Below are 26105 nucleotides of genomic sequence, written 5' to 3'. Positions count from 1 at the left end.
CAACTCTTTACAGCCCCAGGGGCTGGAGCCCACCAGGCTCCTCTGTCCATGGGATTCTCCCAGCAAGAACACTCCCAATGGCAACACTGGGTTGCCATTTCCTTCTCCAGGGGATCTTCCCGACCCTGGCATCAAACCATCATCCCTTGCATTGGCAGGCAGATTCTTTACCACTAGAGCCACCTGGGAAGCCATCGCCCTTATTGCTTTAGTATTTTTACAAGGATGCATTACTCTTACATTTTAACAAGGAGTGATATGAATGTATCCTAAACCCATAATAAACCATGACCCCCCACCTTGATTTCAGATCCTTAAATATTGTTTTCTTTAAGATGGAAAGATGCCCCAGTTAGAGAGCCCCAGGCAGTCTCCCCTGCAGATAATGCACCCTCCCTGTCTTGACCTACATGGGGCTCATTCACTGTCCCCCTGCCCCCAGGGCTCTGGGGATGACCTGCTGAAGACCCGTAACTCACAGGACCAGAGAAGCCACAGCAGGCTTCCCTGGTGGCTCAGTGGTAAAGAATCCGCCTGTTGAAGCAGGAGACATGGGTTCGATCCTTGGTCCAGAAGGATCACACATGTTGTGGAGCAACTAAGCCTGTGAGCCACAGCTATTAAGCCTGCAATCTAGAGACCAGGAACCACAACTACTGAAGCCCGTATGCCCTAGGACCTGTGCTCTGCAACAAGAGAAGCCACCGCAATGAGAAGCCTGCACACTGCAACTAGAGAGCAGCCCCTGCTCGCAGCAACTAGAGAAAAGTCCGCACTGCAATAAAAAAGAGAGAGAGAAGCCACAGCAGAAAGCTTTAAGCAAACAGGTCTCCCCAGGCCCAAACAGACACCAGCCCAGGATCGACATAAAAAAGACGACTGGGGACGTAGAAGCCTGTCCCTGAGCAGACCTCATCGAGGTTTCATGCATGAAGCCCTCCTGTCCAGGGGCAGGGCTGGATTTCGAGAGCACTTCACGGAAGGCAGCCAGCACCCCTCTATTCACAGAGCCCCCAGTCTGGGTCCAGGTCTGAAGGGGCTGAGAGCAGGCTCAGGGCAGCAGACAGCGCCAAGATGTGAGTTCTAGTCCTGCCTGGGCCACCGCTGGGCTCTGAGACCGGCTCCGCACGGGGGCCTGACTCTCAGCCAGGCTGCCCTTGGAGCCCGCTCTCCCACCTCACCGGTGGGAACCACCACCGTCCTTCAGAAGGGCCGGCCAGCCTGGTGCGAGGATGCGGTTGCAGCTCCCCACGGGTACAGGAGGCAGGAATGGCTGCCCCCCTGCCAGGAACTTGTCACCTTCCACCTAAACGTCAGGTCAAGGTCCCTCCTAGCTCCACCTGCCCACAACTCTGCTCACTCAGCAAAGCATCACGAGACGGAGTTATCAGCTGATGGGCAGCATGCGGGCCTGCGGCCACGGCCCTGCCGACCACCATGACCACTGGCAACCTCAGCGCACCTCCTGCCCCCACACCCCTGCCCCGCGGGGACCCCGCAGCCTGGAACCACGAGGCCGCCCCGCCCACACCTCCTCCCCTCTCACCCCCGAGAACAGCGGTCACTCCCAGGAAGCAGAGCTGGCTCCAAGCTCCAGGCTGCAGTTTTAGCGCCAGAGGGCAGCCTGGCCAAGAAGAGGCGGCAGGGACAGAAGCGTCTGTTCCACCACCCAGCCCCTCCCTCTCCGGTTCCTGCAGGGTGTCGGGGTGAGGACAGTGAGCTGTCACATTCACCAGACTCAGGCTCTGGTGTAACCCCCACAACCCAGGACCTTGGGGGGAATTTACCTCTCCTCACCCCGTGGAGCCAGCTGACCCACCAGGCCCCACTGCATACCTGGACCAGGACTGACCACGTCTACAGCAGGTCAGGCCGGAGACAGACTAAACCCGTGGGAACTTGCAGTTCTGTCCTGTGGGCTTTGCCGAGGATGCTGCCCTGCTGGACCACGGTGGGTCCACCTCGGCCTGGAGAGTCTGCAGGCACCCAGGAGCAAGAGGGGACCCGCAGTCCACCTGAGATGAACGATGCGGCTGTGGCTCCTGGGGAACCCGGCCCAGACCCACGGTGGCCATGACCTTGCCTCCAGGTCTCAGACCGAAGGAGGTGGCCAGGCCCCTGATGATAAGGGGCGGGGCTGAGCATCTTCATTCATTCATTCATTCATTCAGAACTAGTTTCATTCATTCATTCAGAACTAGCTTCTGTGCAGACAAGACATTGCTGAGAAGTCCCCGGGGTAGGCCAGTGGGGCCTCTGAGCCCGCCTGTCTCTGCAGACTGACCGGCCTGGCACACCTTCCCCTTAGCCCCGGCTCCACGTTACCTGACCGAGCAGGAAGTTCCTCCACCTCCCACCTCGGCTGTAGGCATGTCTGCTCCCCTGCTGGGGGCCCAGCCAGCACCAGCATCCCAGGGGCTCCCCAGGAGTGCAGCTGCTCAGGCCCCACCTGGATCTGCTGAGGCAGAAGCTCTGGGGGTGAGGGGCATCTGCATTTCACACACAACCTGAGGGGGCTGGGGCAGGGCTCTGGAGCCCAGGTGGCACCCCCATTGAGGAGTTCTGTATCTCTGGGTGGGCTGCCTGGGTGTCCCCAGTGATGCCAGCCCGCATGATAGGCAGCGATGATGGGGGCCAGCCTGCAGACCCAGCGCTCAGGAGGAACCCCAGCTCCGCATCTCAGCCGTGTGGCCTGGCCCCGGCCCCAGAAGCCAGGGTGGGTGCGGTGCACCCTGAAACGGGGAACAGGACCCCGTCTGGGACCCTGAATTCCATGCCGCCCCCTTTCCCAGGAAGGCCCGTGCCCCTCCTCACAGCAGCCGCCCCCCGGGAGGTCCCCGCACTGGGAGAGAGGACACACGCCCCGAACCGTTTCTGGCTGGCTCGGCTCAGCGACTGCGCCTGCTGGGCCCGAGGACGCGGCTCGCTGACGCCAGGCCGGCTCCTGGCTGTGACAGTGACCACAGCCCGCCCGGGGCCAGCCATTCCGCGGCCCCACGCGGCTGCCGCGGCTGCTTTCACGCTCCGGTGGAGGGCGGGCCTCGGGGCTCCCGGGCGTCCACTGGCTTTGCTCTCCAGGACGGCAGCCTCTGGCTTCTCTCTCTTTTTTTTAAAATCTAAACCCATTGAGAAAACGCAGGCAAGTGCAGCTCCTGCTGCAGCCTGGAATGGAGGCTCACCCTCAACGTGTCTGGGGACCGAGGACACTGTCCCCTCCCACCTCTGATGGTGGCCCAGGGCACCACGAGGCCGCCAGGCTGAGACCACATCAGGGTATGCATTCATACCCACCTCCCCATAAGGCCGGGGTGCGAGGGGAGGGGCCGACCCGGTTCAGGGGTCACCTGGGAGGGTGGCCAGGCCCCACACTCGCTGAGGGCACTGCATGCTGCTCCAGGCCATCTGTCCACAAGGACCCGGCCCAGAGACGGTGAGCGCCCTCCCCAGGCTGCTCAGCAGCGGTGGGCCAGGCTGGACGTTCAGCGAGCCAGCCCGCGATACATGGAGCCACCCTCAGGGCTTTGTGCCAGGCAGGCAGCTGCATGGCGGTCCAGGTGGGGGTCCTCGGGGAGCTGGCTGTGAGCTCCGCCCACACCACCACCTCCATGTACTCCTTCTTAGAGACCAGCACCCCCCAGGTTCTGGGGGTGTGTCAGAAAACGGCCCTGCATCCCATGCCCCCAGTCCCAAGAGGCTCACCTGAGCGTCAGACTTTCAAATAAAGTCAGAACTTCCCTGGTGGTCCAGAGGCTAAGACTCCACACTTCCAATGCAAGGGGCCCGGGTTCAATCTCTGGTCAGGGAATTAGATCCCACGTGCCGCAAATAAGAGCTCGCACACCACAACTAAGGATCCCGCATGCCACAACAAAGATCGAAGATCCCGTGTACTACAACCAAGACCCGGCGCAGCCGAAAAGATAAATATTAGCAAAAATAAAATAGCCAATTCTGGGGAATACTGTCCACGAAATCTTTGTGCTTTTGCCTCACAAGCCCCTAAATTTCTGACGACACTGTCCCACTGCCCTGCAAAGTGCCTTGTGTCCACTGAGGTCAATAAGATGAAGAAACACAAAAGGTAAAAAATAGATGAATTATTTGAAGAAAAGAAAAATGCCTAACACCAGCGGGGTCTCTGGGTGATGCATGAGACCCGCCCTCAGGTCGCTCCCTGCCTTTCATGTTCCATCATCCAGTTTTTCTATGTGGAGCAAGAGTTATATATTTATAAAGGAAAAAATAACTAGGGAACCAAATTTGATTGTAAAATACCAGAGGAGCAGTGATAAACGCTGCTCCTATTTATTGTGTGCCTAAACACTTCTGGGGGAACAGGCAGGGGTGAACAGAGCTGGACCCCGACATTCAGGCAGTAACTCCTTTTTCCCCTTGGCTTCTTGGAATGGGTTTCGTTCCCCTCTAAGACCTTGGCTGTGAGCGGCAGATATCCTGCCAACAAACCGCAGCCACCTTTTTTTGTTCTTCCAGTATGGATGGAAGGTCGCTGAGAACCAGAACCACATGGGCTAAAGTTTTATTAGCGATGAGGCTGGGAAGGCCTGAGCCATAACTGAGCTGGGCGTCTCCCTGGAATAATCCCAGGCCTGCCCTGGTCAGGAGTTCAGAATTATCCAGAAAGACTCAGCGTCTGTCCTCCTGGACACATCCTATACGGGCAGCCTGAGGCATCTAAAGTGCCCCAGACTCCTATCCCAGGCCCCACGACCCTCGGGGCTGACCCCAGGGCCCTGCCCTGACCCAGGAAGTAGACAGATGGCCAGAGGCTCTCGATACACTCAAGTCAGGAATGGTTCCCTGAGAACCCAGCAGCGTGACCACCCGGGGGCTCTGGTTTTCAACCGAGTGGCTTCCTTCAACCAGTGGCTGGCGGTTCCTGCTGTCCACGGCCTCCCGCAGCAGCACGGGGCAGACCCAGGCTCACACACTTTCCTCTGAGCTTCATGGGGGGACCCAGGGGCTCCTTCTACCAGCTCTGAAGTTCCCACCCCTGCACCAATACAAAGACACCTCAATAGCCAACACAACGCCTGCCTATAGTCAATTCTGGGCCCTGCTTAGGGTCTGGAGGCTGCTGAATTCACACAGTGAGTTCTGTGTCCCGCTGAGAACAGGTGATGGCGGACAGCACAAGTTGCAAGTGACTCCTGGGCCGGGGCCCACAACCCGGCCCTGCTCACTTGGTGTCATCTTCAGGGCCCGGGGACAACCTGGGCCTCGGGCTGGGGTGGCCAGGACAGCTGCCCCCCACCTCCCACATCCCTGCAGCACCGGGCACTCTGTGCCTGGCTGGGAATGTGGCCGTGGGGGCATACACCTTCCTCTCAGCCAGCAGCTGTGCTATGTACCCTACCAAGAGAATGGTCAATACCGTTCTCCATCAAACACCAGCATATAAAACAAGGAAGAGACAGAAAGGGAGGTTTGCTCCATTTGAGGGGAGGTTGTAAGGCCCGGAGCCTCCTCAGACCAACCATCTCCTTGCTTCACCTCTGAGAACCTCTGCGGAACCCCAGGGTTGCACGGGGCATAGTTTGAGAAACACCCGCGTAGGCCTCAAAGTAGACAGCACTACCAACCAGACCGTATCCGGAGACCCAGGACCGCCCCGCGGCACCCCCACCCCCCACGCCGGCCCTCACCCTCCTACCTGGAGGCCGCGATCTCCGCCTTCTGCTTGGCGATGGTGGCCGCCCGCTCGGCCGCCTCCACGGCCCGGTCCACCTTCTCGCGGATCTTGCTGGCGCGCAGCGGGATGAGGTTCTTGCGCTTGCCGCTCACGAGGATGTTCTGCTTGTACTTGCCCTCCTCCTTGGTGCCGTCGGGGAAGGTCATGCAGCCGTAGCCGTGCCGCCGGTTGCCCGCCCACTCGCCCTCGTACTTGAGCCCGTCCGAGCGCTGGCTGATGCCGAAGCCCGAGCGCTTGTCGCTCTTCCACTCGCCCACGTAGGTCTCGGTGGTGGTGGCGTCGATGTCGTCCTCGATGGCCGACAGCTCGGCCTCGCCCTCGCCCAGGCTGATGGTGGAGTGGATGTCGCTGGCCGTGGAGCTGACCGAGCTCATGCCGGCCTCGCTGCGGAAGGAGCTCTGCTTGCTGCGCTGGCTGGCCAGGCTGCTCTTGGACTCCGACTTGCGCAGCTTCAGCCCGCTCAGCAGCGAGCGCCGGAACAGCCCCTTCTTCTTGCTCTTGAGGATCTCGGAGTCGCTGTGCGCCACCAGCACGAAGCCCCCGCGGGACACGGCGGGGCTGCCGGCCACGGCGGGGGAGGCGTCGGGGTGAAGCGCCGCGCCGTTGCTGTGCTCGCTGCGCAGGGAGTTGATGGAGGTCCTCAGGGGCGAGCGGATGACCGCCGCCATGCCGTAGGGGACGCTCTGCCGCACGCCGTAGCCCTGGCGCATGCCGCCGACCCACTGGCCCTGGTAGGTCCCTGCGGAGACAAGCGAGAGGGTGAGGCTCGCGGGCGGGAGAGGTGAGCGGCCGCCACGGTTCGCCCGGTCCTGGGGCAACTCGGCCAGGTTAGCATCGTGGCAGACCGACCGTCAGCCCCAGGTGGTTTGATGGTTTCTATCACGCGTGGTCATTTTATTATTTTTTTCTGGTGCTGTCTAAAGTATACCCTTCTTTTCTTTTTTCAATTAATTTATTTTTATTAAAGGATAATTGCTTTACAGAATTTTGCTGTTTTCCGCCAAAACTCAACATGAATCACCCATAGGTATACATATATCCCCTCTCTTTTGAACCTCTCTCTCGTCTCCCTCCCCATCCTACCCCTCTAGGTGGATACACAGCCCCGTTTGAATTTCCTGAGCCACACAGCAATTTCCCCGATGGCTATCTATGTTACATATGGTAATATAAGTGTCCACGTTACTCACGAGTGGTAATTTTTAAAGACCCTTCCCTCCTGTTTCTCAAAGCTGAATTCTGCTCCCTTAGGGCTCGGGGAGGGAGAGAGAGGAGTAAGAGTCCGATGCAGCCGGGAGTGAAGTGCAGAGCTCCTCAGGCACGTGGGCATAAGGAAGGGTGTGGGCACCTAGGTGAGCGGCTCCACACTGGCCTCATGGGGCCCACGAGTGACAGATGTGAGGACGCAGAGCCAGGCTACAGACTGGGTACTGACGAGACTGTCTTGGAAGGTAGTGAGTTCTCCATTGCTGGAGGCATCCAAGAAGAGTTGGGAAGACCACCACACCTGAAGCCATGAGAACTGGCAGACCTGATGTCTCCAAAAGAATCCAAAGTGGAGACTCAGGCACTCGTACCTGCAGGAGCCCGGCAGCATTACTCACAAAAGCCAGAGAAAATGTGGTCCATCCAACAATGAAACATTGTTCATGCAGCCTTCAAGAGGAAGGCCATCCTGCCATTTGTTACAACGTGGATGAACCCTGAGACCACGTTCGGTGAAATAGCCATGTCACAAAGGACACTCGCTATTTGATTCCTCTCACAGGAGATATCCAGGAGTCAAACCAGACAGCCTGAAAGTAGATGGCGGGGCTGGGGCTGGGGGCAGGGAACGGGCAATTATTGCTTAATGGGTACAGAGTTACTATCTGGGGGGACAGAAGTCCTGAAAGCAGACAGAGGTGATGGCTGTATGACACTGTAAGAGTGATTGATGCCACTGAACTGTGCACTTAGAAATGGTTCACGTGGCGAGTTTTATGTTATCTATATATCTTACCACAATCAAGCTAAAACATCACAGCACTGGGCTCATATTCTTGCTCTGCTTATTGGCTGTGTGACTCTAACAGGACGGGTCTCCATTTCTCATGCAGTAGGTAGTTATGCAAATTAAATGACACTCAGCACACAGCAGGGCGGGGCTCCCCACCTTCTCCCGTTCTGCCACCCCGCCCCCAATATCAACAGCTTTTCCTGCCTGGGGCCACAGCTGCCCAGGCTGGGACTGAGAGCCAGGACTTGCACCCTGGGTTGTGAGAGGGACGCTGGACTAGCCTCTGGTCCTGGATGGCTCCTCCCTTCCTGGGTGGGTGGCTGTGGGAAGCTGGTCCTTTAAGGCCAGACCCTTCCGCCAGACAGAGGCCTTCCTCTGGCCAGTTCAAGCTGGGAGCCAGCTTCTGTTGCAGAGATCTCTCAGTCCCAGCTTCCTGCCACTTCCACTTGTGGGTTGGGTCAGATAAAACACAGGACCCCCAGTTAAATCTGAATTCCACATGGACAAGTAATTTTCAGAGAATGTTACATGGGACATACTTAGGCTAGAAATGATCAGGCTGATGATCTGAAATTCATTTATTTGCTGAATCCAGCCGCCCCAGCTGGGGTCTCCCATGATGTCACCCCGGGTTTCTCTGGCAGTCCCCCCACAAAGCTGAGGATGCCCTTGCATGAAGAGACTCAGCCCACCTCCCCACCAGCACCCCTGCACCCCCTCAAGGCAGGCTGAGCACAGAGCTGAGGACACATGGGGGCTCCACACCCAGCCTTGTGGAGGTTGTGGGTGTGGGGGTAGAGGGAGGAGTTAGAAGGGGGGCAGACAGGGGATCGAGTCCCAGCTCCACTCTTTCTGCATCTGTGACCTTGGGAATATCTGCTTTAAGTCCCCATGCCTCAGTTTCCTCACCTGTAAAACAGGGAAGGTGGTTGTGTGGATTAAATGCGGCAATCCGCATAAAGTGCAGAAAAGTTTGTTAACGCTTGACAAACAGCAATTGTTGTTCATCATCATCATCAAAACCTTAGGGATACGTGTAACTGAATCCCTTTGCTGTGCACTTGAGACTATCACAACATTGTAAATCAACTCTACTCCAATATAAAACAAAAAGTTTGCAAAATGAAAGAAAATTTGGTTAAGGAAGAAAACCTTAGGGATAAACAGCTCTTTACCTGGCAGGTGAGGAAACTGAGGCTCAGAGAGAGACAGGATTCAACCCCAGGGTTTGTGTCCTCCCCCTGCCAGGGCTCTGCACACAGATGACGTCCTGCCCACCCTCGTCCAGAGGGCACCAGGCTGGAAGCCACACCTGGCATCCCGCGAGGTGCAGGCCACCTCCATCCCTGAGAAAATGAGCGCCCACACTCCCTCCCTCAGATAAAAGGGTGATAACAGCAGGGAGTCAGGAAGCGGGCCTCCCTGTGCCGATCTCGGAGTCTGCACAATGTCCCCGCAGACTGGAGGGCATCGTTCCACCTTCCAGAAATGGACGTGGAATCTATTGCATACGTGGAGACAAAGGCAAACAGTAGCTTGCTCTGAGCGTCGGTGCAGGTGGAGCAAGGGTCTCAGGTGGGAATTCGAGTCTCCCTGCCACTCTGAGCTCCTGGGTCTTGCTGCCCTGGCCTTCCACAAGCCACGCAGCCCTGCAGAGCTTAGTCTGTTTTCACATCAGGAAAAAAGCTGCTCGGCATACTGTTCTTGAGTTCCGTGACTCCAGAGGTCCCTGGACAGGTGAGCCGAGGCTGGAGAGGGTCAGAGATGTGTGCAGAGGGTGGGCCCAGACAGGAGCAAACACTAAGAAAAGGGCCCGCACAGCCAGCCTCCGCTTTAAAATACACGGCCTCAAAGGACAGTCCAAGGAGATAGCAGGTTGGTGGTCGCCAGCGGCTGGGTGTGGGGCGAGAATGACAGCCATCGGGGTTAGGGTTTCCTTTTGGGGTGACGAAGATGGTCTGTAATTAGATAGGCAGTAATAACCAGTAACAGAAAAATGAACGGAAGCACAGTGAGAAATGGGCTTCCCAGGTTGTGCTGGGGTAAAGAACCCTCCTGCCAATGCAAGAGACGTAAGCGACACTGGTTCAATCCCTGGGTCGGGAAGATCCCCTGGAGGAGGACATGGCAACCCACTCCAGTATTCTTGCCTGGAGAATCTCATGGACAGAAGAGCCTGGCGGGCTACAGTCCACGGGGTCACCAAGAGTCAGACATGACTGAAGCAACTTCGCATGCACAGTGAGAAACATAAGACAGATGAGCTGGTCATATTCTAGGTGATTTGAGCAGAGTGAGGGCGTTGGGGCTTTGAAACAAATGCCTGTGGTTGCTGGGGCCCTAATGGGCCAGCCTGCCCAGCAGTGCTGGAGCCTGGGGCGTGGGCACCGGGAGTCAGGAGCCCCGAGTTCAGAGCCGGGGCTTTCCACTTACCCAACACCTGGGGTCCTCACTCCACCTCTCAGATCTCCTAATTCACCTGTGACATGAGGGTGATGACATAACCATCTGCTAGACACATGGAGCCATGGGTGTGGCCTCCCCACACGGTGTGATGTGTGCAGCTGAGCTTTCCTTGCTCAGGGCTTGCAGTTTTATTGTATTTGCACTTTTGTTCCCAGTCAGAACACATTTCTGAATTTACAGCTGACATCAGTAAGAAAAATGGATTTCGATATTACAGAAATGATCAGCTCTGCTGTGACCTGTTGGGGTAGCTGGGCCCAGCTTCAGGGCTGGTCCAGATCAAGAGAAAGAAGACAGGCCTTCAGCCAGGAGCCAGTTTCTCCCAAAGTGGGGCTCTGGGCTGGCCCCCGCTGGGCCAGGTCCTTTCTTCTCTTCCCATCTCCTTTTCTTGTTTGGGGCCAGGAGATGACGGCTTGAAATCAAACCCCTGGTTCCCCATGGCTGTTTCATTGAATCTGGTCGGTTATTTAAAAAGACTAAGTCCATCGTTTTGTTTTATATCCAAAGCAGCTTGCATATGGAAAGACAAGCCAGCCCAGTGCAGAGAGAAGACCATGTGTGACCCCAGCAGGGGCGCCCTGACCCCCGCGGTGCTGTGGGGTCAGTCTGGGTGGTGCAGACCCAAGGGCAGGGCAACTTCCTGTCTGCACTCTGTACCCCAACCCGGGGCCCCCACAAGCCCTGTGTCTGCCCCTCACGGGGAGACACCCAGATGAAGATGAACCATCCAGGGGGCACCTGGGGGTGGGGGGCAGGTGACCCACTCAGGGACTCTGCACATCACAATGAAGATGAGGGATGACCCTGTCACCCAGAACTCAGAACCAGATCTCAGTGGACCTTGGGTGAGGAACAAACCTCCCAAATGTGGCCTGTGAGGTGCCAACTGGAGCGACCTGGGCCTGCAGAGAAGAGCCAAAGAGGTGTGAACACCAGCGGGTCTCAGGCTTGTGGGGCTGTGTCCAACATCCCCTGAGCTCCTGGCCACAGCCCCTGCATTCCTGACGAGCCTTCCGGGAAGGCCAACACTGTGTTCAGGGACCCACTCGGGAGCCACTGTGACCGTCGCTCTGGCCACACCGTGGACACTGCCGCCCTCTGGTTCTGGACACCACCGGGCCCAAATTCAAAAGCTGGCTCCGCCCCACGGCCCTCAGCCAGCGGAGATCCGGGCCTCAACCCCTGCCGGCCCCCTGGGTGGTATGCACAGTCTTGCTCATGCTGACTTATTCAGGTCTCCCCAGGGCCCTTGCGTCTCTCACACACTTTTACTTTCTTATTCTGAAACCCCTCCCCAGCCTCCTCCACTGAAGTTCATCACAGACACAACGCGTTCAACTGTCAATGTTGTGATAGTTTCAGGGACCAGTCTGGGGACAAGACAGGTCAGCCCAGCCAGATGCTGTGTCCTCCAAGAGCAAGCCCTGGGTGGGATGGGGACTGTTCTTCCTGGGAGGGGCATGGAGCCCACAGCAGACAGGGGCGTGGTGCTCAGGCCAGGGCCCCATCCTGGAAGGATGCTCACCCATGGCACCTGACGGTGAGGTGGCAGGAAAGAGCCCTACCTAGGGGAAAGCTGGAGGGAATCATGGGAAATGCAGGGTGTGGACATCAAACAGTAAATCCTCACAGAGATAAGACAGATGATGAACCTTCAAAATGAGAATCAAATGCAATTTTTTAAAAAAGGGAAAAAAATCAGGGAAAGAGTTCTTGGAAATTAAAAGTGTAACGGCCAAAATAAAAATTTTGATGTGAGCTGGATGGTAAAGTCAAGGAAATCTTTCAGAAATTAGAACAAAAAGAGGTAGGCAAAGTAGTGAAAGATAGTGAGAAGAAATTTAGAGCCATCCATGAGTCATGTAGAAGGCTTCAAATCTATATACTAGGAGTTCCAGAAAGCAAGGAAGGAAAATTACCAAAGATGTAAAATGGGAAAGTGTCCCAGAATTGAAGGATGTGAGCGTCCAGGCTGAAAGGGCTCAAGACACCCTGCATGACCAAGGAGAGAGATACAGGCCAAGTCCAGTGAAACTTCAGAACCTCAGCGAGCAAAGGAAGATCCCAAGTGCTTCCAGAGAAGAAAGAGAGACTTCACACGAAGGACTGAGAGCATGGCATGAGACCTTTCTGTAGCAACACTGAGACCGAGACCTTGATGGGGAATTTCTCCCACTCAAATTTGGAACAAAAATGATTTTCAATCTAAAACTACATATACAACCAATCGATCCAGTAATTAAGCCACAACAACTATCTTCCACCCATCCTTTCTCAGGGAGCTACTGCAGGATGTATTCCACCAAAACGAGGACACAAACCACAGAAGAGGGAGGACACAGGGGGATCCAGCAAACATGAGGGGAAATGATTTTATATATGCACACAAAAATACCACAGGTTTGAGGGTCCAATTATACATGATTTTTTTCCAATGGTTAAAAACTACAGTGGTTGAATCCACAGATGCAGAACTGCAGATTCTGTGGAACTGCACACACTGAGGTTGACTATCAATTATACATAGATTTTAAAATTCGTGGAAGATCGGAGCCCCACATCCTGACACCCTGTCCAAGGGTCAATTGTATATAACTTAGAGCAAGCAATGAAAGAAAATATGAAATATGTGAATATGAAATGTGTGTATACTATATATATGTAGAGAATTTGGTGGATTTATTCAGGCAAAAAGCTGTATGGAGTAGTATTTTACTGAGCATTTGGAAGGTGGGGAAAGAAATGACCAGCATAGTGGTAAGTATTCCCGCCTGTCATGTGGGAGACAGGGGTTCAATTCCCTGACAGGGGAACCAGGTCTTCCCTGGTAGCTCAGCTGGTAAAGAATCCGTCTGCAACGCAGCAGACCCCGGTTTGATTCCTGGGCAGGAAGATCCCTTGGAAAAGGGATAGGCTACCCATTCCAATATTCTTGAGTTTCTCTGGTGGCTTAGGTGGTAAAGAATCTACCTGGAATGTGGGAGACCTGGGTTTGATCCCTGGGTTGCGAAGATCCCCTGGAGAAGGGAATAGCTACCCACTCCATTATTCTTGCCTGGAGAATTCCAAACACAGAGGAGCCTGGTGGGCTACAGTCAATGGGGTCGCAAAGAGTTGGACACAACTGAGTGACTTTCACTTCATACATTTGAAAAACTGAGGCAGCTACTAACTTATGCTGCACAGGAGAAGTACTTGAGTGTATACAGAATTAGTGCATTGCTTGCCCTGGTAATAAGCTATGCTTAATAGTCTTGTAATAATGACAACTCCTGACGAATTTAACAGAAGAACTGTAACCATGCTGAAACAGTTAAAGAAGGGAAGAGGAAGGTGGTTCTAAAAGACTGAGAATCTTTTATTTAAGTCTGTCTCAATTATACATATAAATATATATAGGCTATGCTGGCTCTTTGTTGCTGCACAGAGACTCTCTCTAGTTGTGGTTGTGTGGCTTCTCATTGCAGGGGCTTCTCTTGTTGCAGAGCATGGCCTCTAGGGCAAGCAGGCTTCAGTAGTTGCAGCACACGGGCTCAGTAGTTGTAGCTTGTGGGCTTAGTAGCCCCTAGGCACATGAAATCTTAGTTCCCGGATCAGGGATAGAACCTATGTCCCCAGCACTGGCAGGTGGATTCTTAAACCACTGGACCACCAGGCAAGTCCCAAGACTGAGAATCTTCACTTAAAAGTCCCATGCTGCCTCTTAGGATGTCAGTGCGTGCGTGTTAAGTCGCTCAGTCGTGTCTGACTCTTTGCGACCCCATGGACTGTAGCCCCTTAGGAAGTCAGCACCTAACAGCTCAAAGAGATGATGAACCAAGGAACCAGTCAGCACACAGATGTAGAAACTCAGAGGTGAGTCTCTGAAGACACGGCTGCCGGAGTTTAAAGTCATAGTTCTGGGCAGCAGTAGGGATCGGGATCCTGCCGATTTTGTTCTAAGTGCTATTGTTTGTAGCACCCACTGACATCTTAAACTATGAGCACATCGTCATGATAAAGATTAACTTTTTCAAGGGGGATGAGACTTTCATGAGAAAATTCTCACAACAGTAGTCTTCCCAGCTGTTTCCCCAGCTGTAGAAACTCAGCCTCGGGATTTGTGTCTCGTGGGGGCCCGAAGGTGAACCTGGGTGTCGAGGTAAAGCCCTGCTCCTCACAGAGAACGCTGACCTGGAGAATGCCCAGCCCTAGTATTTAGCAGGTGGGTAGAGGAAGTAGAGAAAGCCCAGGTGGCAGGCCGGTGGCCGTCTTGGAGGGATGGAGGGGACAAAACTCTCTGAGAAGGCATCAGACATGTCAGAGAGGCAGGAAAGGTCAGTGACCTCAGAGGCCATGAGCATCGGGTGCAGGTGACAGCCACTCCCACACTGAGAACAGGATACCAGCTGGGAAGCCACCCCAAGGCTGGGAGGGGCTGAGAGCAAAAGCAGAGCCCGTGGAGACCAGCAATTATGGGCCCCCGTGCTGCCCAGAGGGGAGGGGATTCAGGCGGGGTTGGCCTTGGACCAAGGAGCCACCCAGGTAGGCCCACCTCCACGGCGGGGGGCAGGGTCCCCAAAGGCTGGGGGAGGACCAGGCTCAGAGCCAGCCTCAGTCAGCATCCGAGGTGGTGCCCACACGACCCACTTCACACCAGCATTGCTCCTTCCGCACCACTCATCTTTTACTGTCTCCTTATCCACTCATCCTGGGAAGGTTTAGTTTAGCTTTTTTTTTTTTTTTAAGAAGAACTCGGGTCGGGAACCACGGCCACGGTTTTATCTGTTACCAGATATTTCTTACGGATTAAAATAGAAAAAGCTTAAAAAAGATTGAACCTCAAGAGGGGATGACAGAGGATGAGATGGTTGGATGGCATCACCGACTTGATGGACATGAGTTTGAGCAAGCTCTGGAGGTTGGTGTCCGTGTCCATCACAGACAGGGAAGCCTGGCGTGCTGCAGTGCACGGGGTCGCAGAAAGTCAGACACAGCTGAGCAACTGAACTGAACTATAAAGTCTACAGAAAACCAAGTGCAAGTACAGACACATACGAGTGTGGTGCATGTATTACAGTCAGTGAGCCAGTACTGATGTATCTCATTGCCCCTGGTGTGGCCCATCGCGATTCTGGATAAATGTGACAACATGTATCTGCCGTTACTGAATCATGCAGAGTCACCTCCTTGCCCTAAAACTCTCTGCACTCCGCCTGCTCACCCTCCCTCCCCCAGTGCCTGGCCTCCACTCAGTTTTTAGTGTCTCCACGGTTCTGCCTTTCCAGAAAGTCACAGGGTGGACTCACTATGAAGCCTTTTCACATTGGCTTCTTTCACGTTGCAACACACACTTCAGACCTCCATGCCTTTTGTGGGCCTGAACCATACTGTGTCCTCCACTCCAACTCAAGAGTACCTTTGTTGCTTAAGTTTTGGTGATTATGAATAAATGGAAGGTCTTTTCCACATCAGAAAAACAGGAGATGGGTCTAACCTCAGATGAACGAACACTGTTAAGTGAAGTGAAAGTTGGCTCAGTCGTGTCCGACTCTTTGCGACCCCATGGACCATACAGTCCATGGAATTCTCCAGGCCAGAATACTGGAGCGGGTAGCCTTTCCCTTCTCCAAGGGATCTTCCCACCACATGGATGGAACCCAGGTCTCCCACACTGCAGGGGGATTCTTTACAGCTAAGCGCTGTTAAGTCAGGGTTCTACTGAACTTCCCTGCACTGGCTGCTTTCTCAGTTGGAGGCGCCAAGAAAACTCTCTGGGGCACTCGGGTTGGGAACCATGGCCACGGCGTCCAGGGACACAGTCTGCTGACATCTGCTGAGCTCTCACCATCTACAGAGGGCCAAGACCTGTCGTTGCATCAGGGAGCTCAGAGCAGTGGGGTGACTTGTCCGAGGCCACACAGCAGGAAGGGGTGAAGATCTGAACCTCCTTCCTCCGCTGTCCCCAGCGCTGGAAGGAAGGGGCTGTGAGGAATGAGGGGTCGGCCCACCCCCCGGCACCGTCAGCTGACAAGTACACCTCTGGGGCGAGTCTGAGGAGCGGCTGGTCTGTAGACCCCAGTTAGCGCTCCCTTCCCTGAGCTTGGTTCCCTCTGGGCTGCACTCCTTGGGGAGAGCCCCCCTCTGCTTGCCTGTCAGTCACCCTGACCTCCCGGGGAGGGTGGAGGTCCCAACTTCCCTACAGAGTGCTCACAGCAGGCCCCAGGGAGCCACGAGGGAGACGCTGCCCATTTTACAGACAGAAAAACTGAGGTGTGAAGAGGTTAAGGCTCTTGCCCAAAGTCCTGATGGAAGCAGCTCAGCTAGGACCCCTGCCACATGTGCCGGGTTCCCAGGCCTGCGACCTTTCTACTGCCCACCAGAAAACTCTGAGAGGGGTCTGCATCGAAGTACACAGCCTCCAGCTCCCACCACACCAGGCCCCCAGGCCCAGCGGTCCTCAATCAAGGTGGCAGCTCGACTCACCCCACAGGAGGTCCCTTTAGGAAGTAGCTCTGCGCCCAGCACTGAGGGGCTGGCCCTGGGTGGTGGGAGGACCCCGGGCTTTGCTCAGAGGCGGCGGCTGCTGCTTCTGACCCAGTCATGTCAAGTGCAGCCTCCTCTCTGGGGTCAATGGTTTTGAGGCACAGGCTGGGGAGATCTGGGTGTCCCTCCCGCAGCTTCCAAGTTTCAGCCCCACATCCTCTCGGGCCTCGGTGAGCACCCCTGCCCACCTCTCCTGTCCCTCCCCCTGGGCCTGAACAGGGCAGACAGGAATAGAAGACAGGGTTCCCAACCTGCCACCCAGGAAGTCTCCTTGTGGGCCCATGCCTTCCTCTCTGGTCACCTAGGGGATACCGTGATTCAACTGCTGAGGTTGGCAGGGCTGGCCTCTTAGAAGGTTCATGGAAGCAATTATGAGGTGTGGCAGTGGGGGGCATTGGGCAGGAGTGGGAGGAGAAAGCAAGGGAGCCCCCTCCCCGGGGAGGGCCCTTCAGTGTCCAGAAGCCAGGCAGGTCTGAGCACAGATCCTGGAAGGATGACCTGACCTGAGCCTCTACTTCCCCATCTGCAAATGGGGGTAAAATTATTTCCTCTCGGGCTAAAGAAAGGGGGGAGGAGCCAGGAGTTGGAGCCAGACCAACAATTGACGCCTCCAGAGCTGCCCTGTGACGCCTGACACAGCTGTGCCTCTGTGTCCCCGTTTCCACCCCATGGGACACTCAAGGGGAGAAAGTGGATTTGTACTTGCAAAGTGCCTCACGATGGTGTGTGGCAGGTTCTGCATTAAGTACATCATATCAGAGGCCACGATTGTCCAGCACGTGACCAGGCAGAGGACCTGGGGGCTGCGAAGGACAGTGGTGGCTGTGGCTGCTCTGGGCTGGGGTCTCCGACAGCATCCGCAACCCAGGACCTCAATGAAATGCAGATTCTCGGGCTCCCCTGGGCCCCTTAAAGCAGAAACTCTGGGGGGTGGGCAGACCACCAGGGCTATAACACCCTCTGTGTTTCTCAGCACTTGAGGTCAAGAACCCAGGTTGTCCTGTTAGAACCCCTGCAGGACCTTAAACTAATGACTGAGGCCCCATTCACCCAGAGAGTCTGATTCAGCAGTCAGAGGCAAGGCCTGAGCAGAGGTGGGTTTTAAAAACTCGAGGGGCACTTCCCTGGTGGTCCAGTGGCTAAAACTCCACACACCCAATGCAGGGGGCCTGGGTTCGATCCCTGGTCAGGGAACTAGACTGCACATGCTGCAATGAAGATCGAAGATCCTGAGTGCTATGACTGAGACTAAGAGCTGCCAAATAAATAAATAACCATTAAAAAAAAAAAAAAGCTTCTGTGTGATTCTTATTTCAGGACCAATAACCATTTTCTTTGATACGTTACATTTTTTGAGGACCAAGATTTTGCTGAAGAGCTGCCAGAGGTCAAGCTCCCAGCTTTCCCCCCCCACCCCCCACCCCGCCCCAGGCTGCAGCCTGTTTCACAATCTCCGGGGAGCCCTGCCGGCTCTTCTCAGGGACAAGGGCTGCACACACACACCATTCACCCCAGAACCAGGGCCTGGGCCCAGGCTACAGGCTGAGCACCAGGGGCAGGACGGCGGATTGGGGCTCAGGCAGGTCAGATCCCTTCGAGATGTGACTTGAGCCCGGAGCCATTGTCATAGGAAAACACCCAAGCCCACCACCAAAAGCAGGGGCTCCACACCCCCACCAGCCTGGGCCCTAGTGTGCAGGCCCAGAGGACCCCAGGGAGGGGGAGGGCTGCTGCCTGGGTGGGGTTCCTGCTCCAGGGGGACAGGGAGAGGGCGTGGGAGGCAGGGGCAGGATGCAACTAAGCCGTGAAGCCGGGCGCATCCCCCACAGCTTCCGCGTCTATAAAATGGGAATAATCGTAGCTCCCAGCGCGCCGGACTGCAGTAAGGACCCTGGCCAGACACTAGTCTGGAAAGACTGCAGAGCGCCTGGGGGTTTTCTCCCCACGGAGCCCCACCCCCCCCAGGGCCCTGTTACAGCTCCGGATCTCTGTCATTTCCTTGTGAATGCCCCCACCCCTGGCCCAGTGCACCCTCTCTGAGAAGTATGAGAGTGGGCTGGATGCCAGTTGGTCCTGCAGTCTCCTTTTCCAAAGCCCTCAAACATGGAGAACAGGCTCGCTGGTCACGCTCAGTGGGAGAGCCTCGCCAGGGTCCCTCCCTGTCCCCTCCCCGGCTTCCTGTGGCTTTGGGACAGCCCCTTCTCTAAACGACCAGTTATCCCAACCCATAACCACCAGACACCTTCTGAGTGCCAGGGCCTGAGGGTATAGTGAACAAAGAACCTCAAGGATCTGAGAGTTAGGGGGACAGATTTAGAGACACTAGGTGAACCGCACCCGAAGAAAGCTAGAGCAGGGCAGCGGGGGTGGGGGGCAGGAACATGGGTGCGGTCGCCTGCAGGGGGTGACACTGAGCGGTCCCCATGCTCAGCACAGACCATGTGCTCAAGAAATGATTTTCTCCAAACACAGACTTCACCACGTCCAGGAACAGATTTCCAGGTTTGGGTGAGGGGTGGGGGGCCTCGTAAAGATGTCTCAGCTTCCAGGAAACTTTTAAAAAGAAGCTGAAATGTAAAAGGGTTCAGACGCTCTGGAAAACAGTCTGGCAGTTTCTCTTAAGTGGAGAGGTCCAGCCTGACCCAGCAATTTCATTCCTGGCTTGATACCCAAGAATGAAATGAATAAAACACACATCGACACATAAACCTGTGCAAGAATGTTCACACAGCAGTACTGTTTACAACAGCCCAAAGCGGGAAACAACGCAGAGGTCCATCACTGGACGACTGGATGAACTGAATGTGGTCCGTCCACATGCTGGAACATTACCCAGTCTTAACACCGACATGGCCTGTAGTCAAGCTATGACACGGATGGACCTCGAAAATGTTACTGTGAGAGAAAGAAGCCAGACAGCACAGGGTTCCAGCTCCATGAAGTGTCCATGGTGGACAGATCCGCAGAGACAGAGAGCAGATTCCTGGTTGCCAGGGGCTAGGGGGTGAGCAGGGGCTGATGACAGCTGTGCATAGGGCTTCTTTCTGAGGTGATGAAAATGCTCACAACTCCGAATATACTAGAGGTCACGCGATTGCACGCCTTAAATGGGGGAACTGTGTTGTATGAACTGTAGCTCAAACAATAAAAAACAGAGCCTCAGTCCGCAGAGCCCCTGCAGTCGGGGCAGGGTGGGCCCCGGGGAGGAGCGGGCCCCGACCTTCCTCTGCCTTGGGGAGGGGCCTGAGGGTCTCTGCACGTGACCCCCCACCGACAGGCATCACAGCTCCCCTGACCACCCCAGAAGGGATATGACCACTTCCTGTCAAGGCCAGAAAAAACCTGCTGACTACTGGGTTCCATGGGGGCCCCCACAGACGAAGACTCCCAGAAAGCCTGCTCTGCAGCCCAGGGGACCCCACAGCTGAGGAGTATTTCCAAGCTGTGCCCTGAACCCCCACAGAACACCCCCAAACCCAGAGGCCCTGGCAGCAGGTGGGGTGGAGAATGCTCCAGGGACTCCCCTCAGGACACGGAGGTGGGCTCTGATTTCAGGTGATACATCTGCTCCCTAGGTGGGGGGGCTGGGGCAGGGACCCCCACCCCAGGATCGGTGGGCTCCCAGGGGGAGGGAGGAGTTGGGGATTATGGGGGAAGAAGTTGTATCCTTATTTCACCGGCATCAAACCGTGGTGGCGGTTGCCAAACCCGGGACTCTCTCACCCCCGGAAACGGCACATCCAGTGAGGGTGGCTGCAAACACCCTGGAAGAGCGTTACACCCAGGCCTGCCGGCCAGAGGGCTAAAGATGAGCCCCTTGCTGGATGCTGGAGCGGCCAGCCAAGGAGGGGCCTGGGCCCGGGACACGTGGCACCACCACCCTGAACCCGCCCCGTGGGCCCCAAGGGCAGAGGGAGGAGCAGAAGAGGTCCGCTCGGTGTCCACTGGCCAGCAGACCCCTCCACCACCACCGCCCCAGGCGACTCAACGCCCAGGGGGCCTGGGGACCTTCCAGAGAGGCAAGGGCGCAGAGAGGACTCAGGAGCCCCCAGCACTGCCCCCTGCAGCCTGGCTGGACCAGGCTCAGAATCAGCCCTGATGACCCTCAGGCAGCTTGCTGGGCAGGGGTCCAGGGGGCGGCTCCGGGCAGAAGGAGGGGGTGTCCCCACGTCAGGGGGTTCTGCTCCACAGGAGGTGAGGCTGCCCTGCGTTGTCATCCCAGGACTTTGGATCAAACTGACAGCAGCTCAAGTGGGATCAGGCGGTGGGCTGCTTGGGGGATGGGGCCCCTCACTGACTGGAGAAGGGGGTGCAGGGCTGGACACCGAGGCAGGGGTGCCTGACCGGGGCACGGGAGCAGCCTGGCCGCCGGCAGTGGGACAGACCACCCCCAGTCGCCCCCGGCCCTGCTCAGGCTGCTCTGGGCTACAGGACAGCCGGCCTCAGGGGACAGCTGCTGGGGCTTTATGGAAAGGTGCGTGGGAGGGGCTGGGCTCTGGGCTTCTGAACAAGGGGGGTGCTGAGAAATACCACGTGTGCCCTTGGCGGGGCGGAAGGGCTCATTCTCCCTCGCTGCCCCCACAGCCCGCCCCCAACTCCTTGGCTCTTCCCCCGCCAGCCCTGCCACTCTGCCCTCCCTCTCTGCCCTCCCTGTTTCTCCTTCCTTCCGTCTCTCTCCCCTGCTCTCCTCCCTTCCTCTCTCCTGTCTCTCCAACAACACGGCAGCCTCCAGGCCCGGGAAAACCCTGACTTCTGCTGTATTTCTGCCGCATTCTCTCGGGGACTCATAAATTAACTTCCTCCACATTTGGGCCCGGCCCCATGGACACAGCCGCTCAGCCCCCCACGCAGGGTGCGTGGGTCCCCAGTCTGTCTGGGCAGTGCGGAATGCTGGGAGAATCTGGCCCGGCTGCGGACTGGGACCTTGGGCCCCAGCGGGTTACCTGCTGGCTCATTTCTCCTGACCATTGGGTTGGTTTTGTGCAGACAGAAGGGTCAGGCCATGGTCCCCACGCACTGGGCAGGGGTCTGGCCCCCAGGCATGGCCCCTTGTGCCCGACCAGAAGCCACATTGGTCCCCCACCCCTCAGCCTTGTTCTCCCTGCCTCTGGGGGTGATTAAACATCTCCTCCTTGTGCAGCTCTGACACCTGCCTCTCTCCTGCCACTCTCAGGTCTCTGTGGAAAAGTGCTGCCCTAGAAGGTGTTCCCAGATGCCCAGACATCTGCCGGTCCCATCCAGGATTCGCTGACACAGGTCCCCAGCCTGTGCAAACACACACCCCGCCCCAGGGCTCTTGGACCCCTCTCTCCCCCAGGTCTAGCTCACTGCCTGGCACATTCAGTGCTCAGTAAATACCTGCGTGGGTCCCCACTTCCCCACAGACACCCCTGCTGTTCTCTCTTGGCTGGTAACACGAAGCCTAAATGCAACCCATCACAGCCACTTCACTGAGAAATAGACAGGACCGCCTGGCCCCTTAGCTGGTGTGCTGAGTCCCAATGTTTGCTGAGCCCCTACTGTGTGCCTGGTACTGTGCTAGGTATTCTGACCAAGAGAAGGGCACCCACAATGTATGAAGGAATCTGTCATCCAAGGGGGCGGCAGCAGGCCAGTGGGCACCCTGGGGGTGGCCAAGAGTCAGGTGCTTCAGTTTAAGTCACTGTGGTATCTACAATACATGAAAAAAAAGCTTTAGAACTGAACAATAAAAAGACAAATAACCCCACTTTAAAGTGGGCAAGGATCTGGACAGACATTTCTCCGAAGTCTCACAAATGGCCAAGAAGCACGTGAAGAGATGCTCAACATCACTGGTTATTAGGGAAACACAAATCAAAACCACAGTGAGATACCACTTCACACCCACCAGGATGGCCATATTGGATTGGAACCCTCAGACCCCTGCTGACGGGAATGCAAAACTATGCAGCTGCTCTGGAAGAGTCCCGCAGCTCCTCAAAAGGTGAAACACGGTTACCATCAGATCTCACAGTCCCACTCTTGGGTATTTACCCAAGAGAATGGAAAACATTTCCACACGAAACTGTGTCCACAAATGTTCACATCAGCACTATTCACAACAGTCCAAGAGTGGAACCAACACAAATGCCCATCGACGGATGGATGGATAAACAACAGAGCTCTATCCATATAGTTCACTGTTACTCAGTCTTAAAAAGGAAAGAAGGGGCTTCCCTGGTGGCGCGGCAGTAAAGAATCCACTTGCCAATGGAGGAGACATGAGTTTAATCTCTGATCCCACATGCTGTGCACTGAGCCCGTGCTTTAGAGCCCAGGAGCTGCAACTACTTTAGCCCCTGGGCTGCAACTACTGAAGCCCGCATGCCTAGAGCCCAGGCTCTGCAAGAGAAGCCGTCCCAATGAGAAACCATGGAGCACAGCCAGAGAGTAGCCCCTGCTCTCCACAATGAGAGAAAAGCCCGTGTAGCAGTGAAGATCCAGCACGGCCAAAAACAAATTTTTAAAAAAATTTAAACAAAAAAAAAGGAATGAACTTCTGATACATGGGATGTGGATGGACCTGGGTGCTGAGTGAAATAAGCCAAACCCAGAAGACCACATGCAGAGTGTAGGATTCCATCCACATGAAATATCCGGAACAGGCAGGTCCACAGACAGCAGAATAGGGCTTGTCAAGGGCTGGGGGACGGGGGGCAATGGGGAGTCACTGCTTAATGTAGAACAGGGTTTCTTTTGTGGGTGATAAAAATGTTCTAAAACTAGGTGATGGTGACAGCTGCACAACCTTGTGAACATTCTAAAGAGCACTGAATTATGCACTTTAAAAAAGTGGATTTTATGTAAGTTATATCTCAATAAACACAACACGATTTGTCTTCTCTCAGGGCACAGGCGTGACTGGGACCACCTATGGGATATAATAGGATAAGTGGGGAGGATGTGAAGCACAGAATAGGGGCTACCATCCACCCCTGGGGTTTGTGAAGGGTCTACAACAACAGCAATAGCAGCTTATTCATGGAGCATCCGTGGGTACTGGGTGCCAGCTCGGAAATCTTCACCTGGGCTCATGTACCTTCAGGAAGGCCCTCGCAGGCTTGTAACCGATGGCCTGCGTGTGGTCTGAACTCAGCCCTGTGCTCTGTGGTTCGGTGGCTTCCGGAATGCAGCTCTCCCTCGTGACTGGGGCAGGTCCCTGCTTTCCTGGTCTGTAAATGGGCACACTACGTGGGGGTGATCAGAGGACCTGATGAGGGAACATGGTGGCCAGGTGGACAGGACAAGCGAGGGCTGAGTCCCTGGCCCGCCTCTGCTCCTGCTGTCCTCCTGCTCCCTCGGTCTGTCTTCCCACCCTCCCCACCCTCCTCCAAATCTGAGTACTGGGGCCCCTCCAGGAACACGCCTCCCCTGGCTTTCAGCATCACCTCCCTCAGGACGATGTCCCCTGAGACCCAGACTCACAACCGCCACCACACCCTGTCCTCACCTAACTCCACATCCACCCCTCCCCGGGGTCCCCTCAGCCCCCAGTTCCTGGGCACTGTCTGCCTGCACTCCACCCCCTGCTCTGCCCACCTCCAAATTCTCAGGCCTCGGGTTCTCCCCTGCGCACTGTCCCCACCCAGACCCAGGCCATCATCCCCTCCCTCCTGGACACCTGCACCCCTCCCGGGGGCCCCCAGCTTCCTCTAGCACCGCCCCCCACTTTCCTTCCCTACCCAGCAGCCAGAGTGATCATCCAAACACAGCCATACAACTGCCGCACGGCCCAGCAAGCGCACATCTGGGCATTTATCCCAGAGAAATGAAGGCTTAGGTTCGCACAGAGCCTCTGTGTGGAAGAGTGCAGCGGTGGTATTCACAGAAGCCCCCGCGGGAACACCCCAGACGCCCCTCAACCGGGAAAGGGCGCCTCTCCATTCACGGAGGAGCACAGTGGGCAGTGAAAGGAACCAACTGTTGGTGCGAACAATGGCCTGGATGGTCTCCAGGGAACCACAGCGCGCAACAAAGCCAGCTCCCAAAGGCTACATTTGTAGAACATTCTTGAAATGAGAAATGACAGAAATGGAGAGCAGATCCGTGGTCGCAGAGGTTGAGCTCAGAGACCCGTGCAGCGGGGGGGGGGAACAGATGTGGCCCTAAAGCAGGACGGAGGGTCCGGGTGGTGACAGGCTTTCTGTCTGGGACAGTACCCACGCTGCCATTCGGACTGTAACACCGTACTAGAGTTTTGCAAAATGTTACCACTGGGGGCATGTGGTGGAGGGTTTAGGGGATACCCTTGTATCATTCTCACAAGTGCGTGTGAATCTACAATTATCTGGAAACAAAACATTTAATTACAAAAGCACAAACACCAGATCGCATGCTGCCCTGCTTAAATCGTTCAGAGCCCTTCCCTGGCCTCTGGACAAAATCCAGCATCCTGCCTGCAGCCCGGAAGCTGAGCTCAGATGCTGTTACCCTCTGCCTCCCTCTGCTGCAGACCAAGCCCTGCCTCCCGGCCTTCTCCCCCTCTCCACGAAAGGCTGCCCTCTCACATCTCCAGCTCCCTGCTAAGGGTCATTCATTCACCATCCAACCATGGTCTCCTGAGGTCCCCCTGCTGCAGGCGCTGTGGCCGGACCAGGGGTCACAATTAGGAACTCGACAGATGGGCCTCTGCCCTCCTGGAGCTTCCAGTCCAAGGAGAGATGATGCCACTGAAGCCAGTGCACAAGCACGGGTGCACGCAGAGGCCCAGGGGCACCAGGGGGCCGGAGGCGGGGGGAGGGGGCGCCACACTTGCAAAGCCACAGACCACCCTCACTGTCCTCACCAAAGTGCATCTCAGAGCAACCCATGAGCAGCCGGGTCTCCAAACTCACCAGTGACAACCCAGTGGTTGGGGGTAGGGCCCTGAAACACACATGCGTTGACTGCACGTCCCCAGGTGGGCAATGGGGCCCCAGCTCATGCCCCCTGGCTTTGCTCCTACAACCAGTCTCCGAGAAAGCCTGCACAATTTGTGAGTGGCCAGCCAGATAGGATCTCATCTGGCACTCACCTACAGGCCCCCCAAACTCCCTTAGTCCCTGAAACCCTCCCATTGAAAACCCCTCCAGGACTCCCCACAGCGCAGGTGCTGCCCAGCCCCCATGGAAACACCCCCATCCCCATTCGCCGTCCTCAGCCCTGATGCAGAGACCCGCTGGGATAGGGGGACAGGTCTTCCCAGTGTGGTGCTCATGACCACCCACATCAGGCGCCCCCACTGCAGGCCCCTGGCTCTCCTCTGGGAGCCTGTCCAGGCGGCCCCAGTCAGACCACAAAGTAGTTTAGTCCCTGTTTCAGCATTTCCCATCTCCCCTACCCCCCTGAGCCTCAGGCCACCCCCCTTCTGTAAAATGGAGGGGTCACGCTTATCTCACAAGGGGA

General features: G+C 56.1%; 1 protein-coding gene across 1 annotated transcript in view; it reads right to left on the bottom strand.

Annotated features, from left to right (window-relative positions):
• JPH3 (junctophilin 3) overlaps positions 1-26105 on the bottom strand; it is a 74394-nt gene that overhangs the window by 37381 nt on the left and 10908 nt on the right. Inside the window, exon 2 of the mRNA XM_065920448.1 lies at positions 5672-6449. Within this exon, the coding sequence (XP_065776520.1) occupies positions 5672-6449 (778 nt within the window). The remainder of the gene's footprint in view (positions 1-5671; positions 6450-26105) is intronic.

This window comes from Muntiacus reevesi, chromosome 2, assembly GCF_963930625.1.
Source record: "Muntiacus reevesi chromosome 2, mMunRee1.1, whole genome shotgun sequence".
In the NCBI taxonomy this organism is placed as follows: Eukaryota; Metazoa; Chordata; class Mammalia; order Artiodactyla; family Cervidae; genus Muntiacus; species Muntiacus reevesi.
Note: the sequence above shows the minus strand (reverse complement) of the source record. Positions and strands in the feature narration are given on the sequence as shown.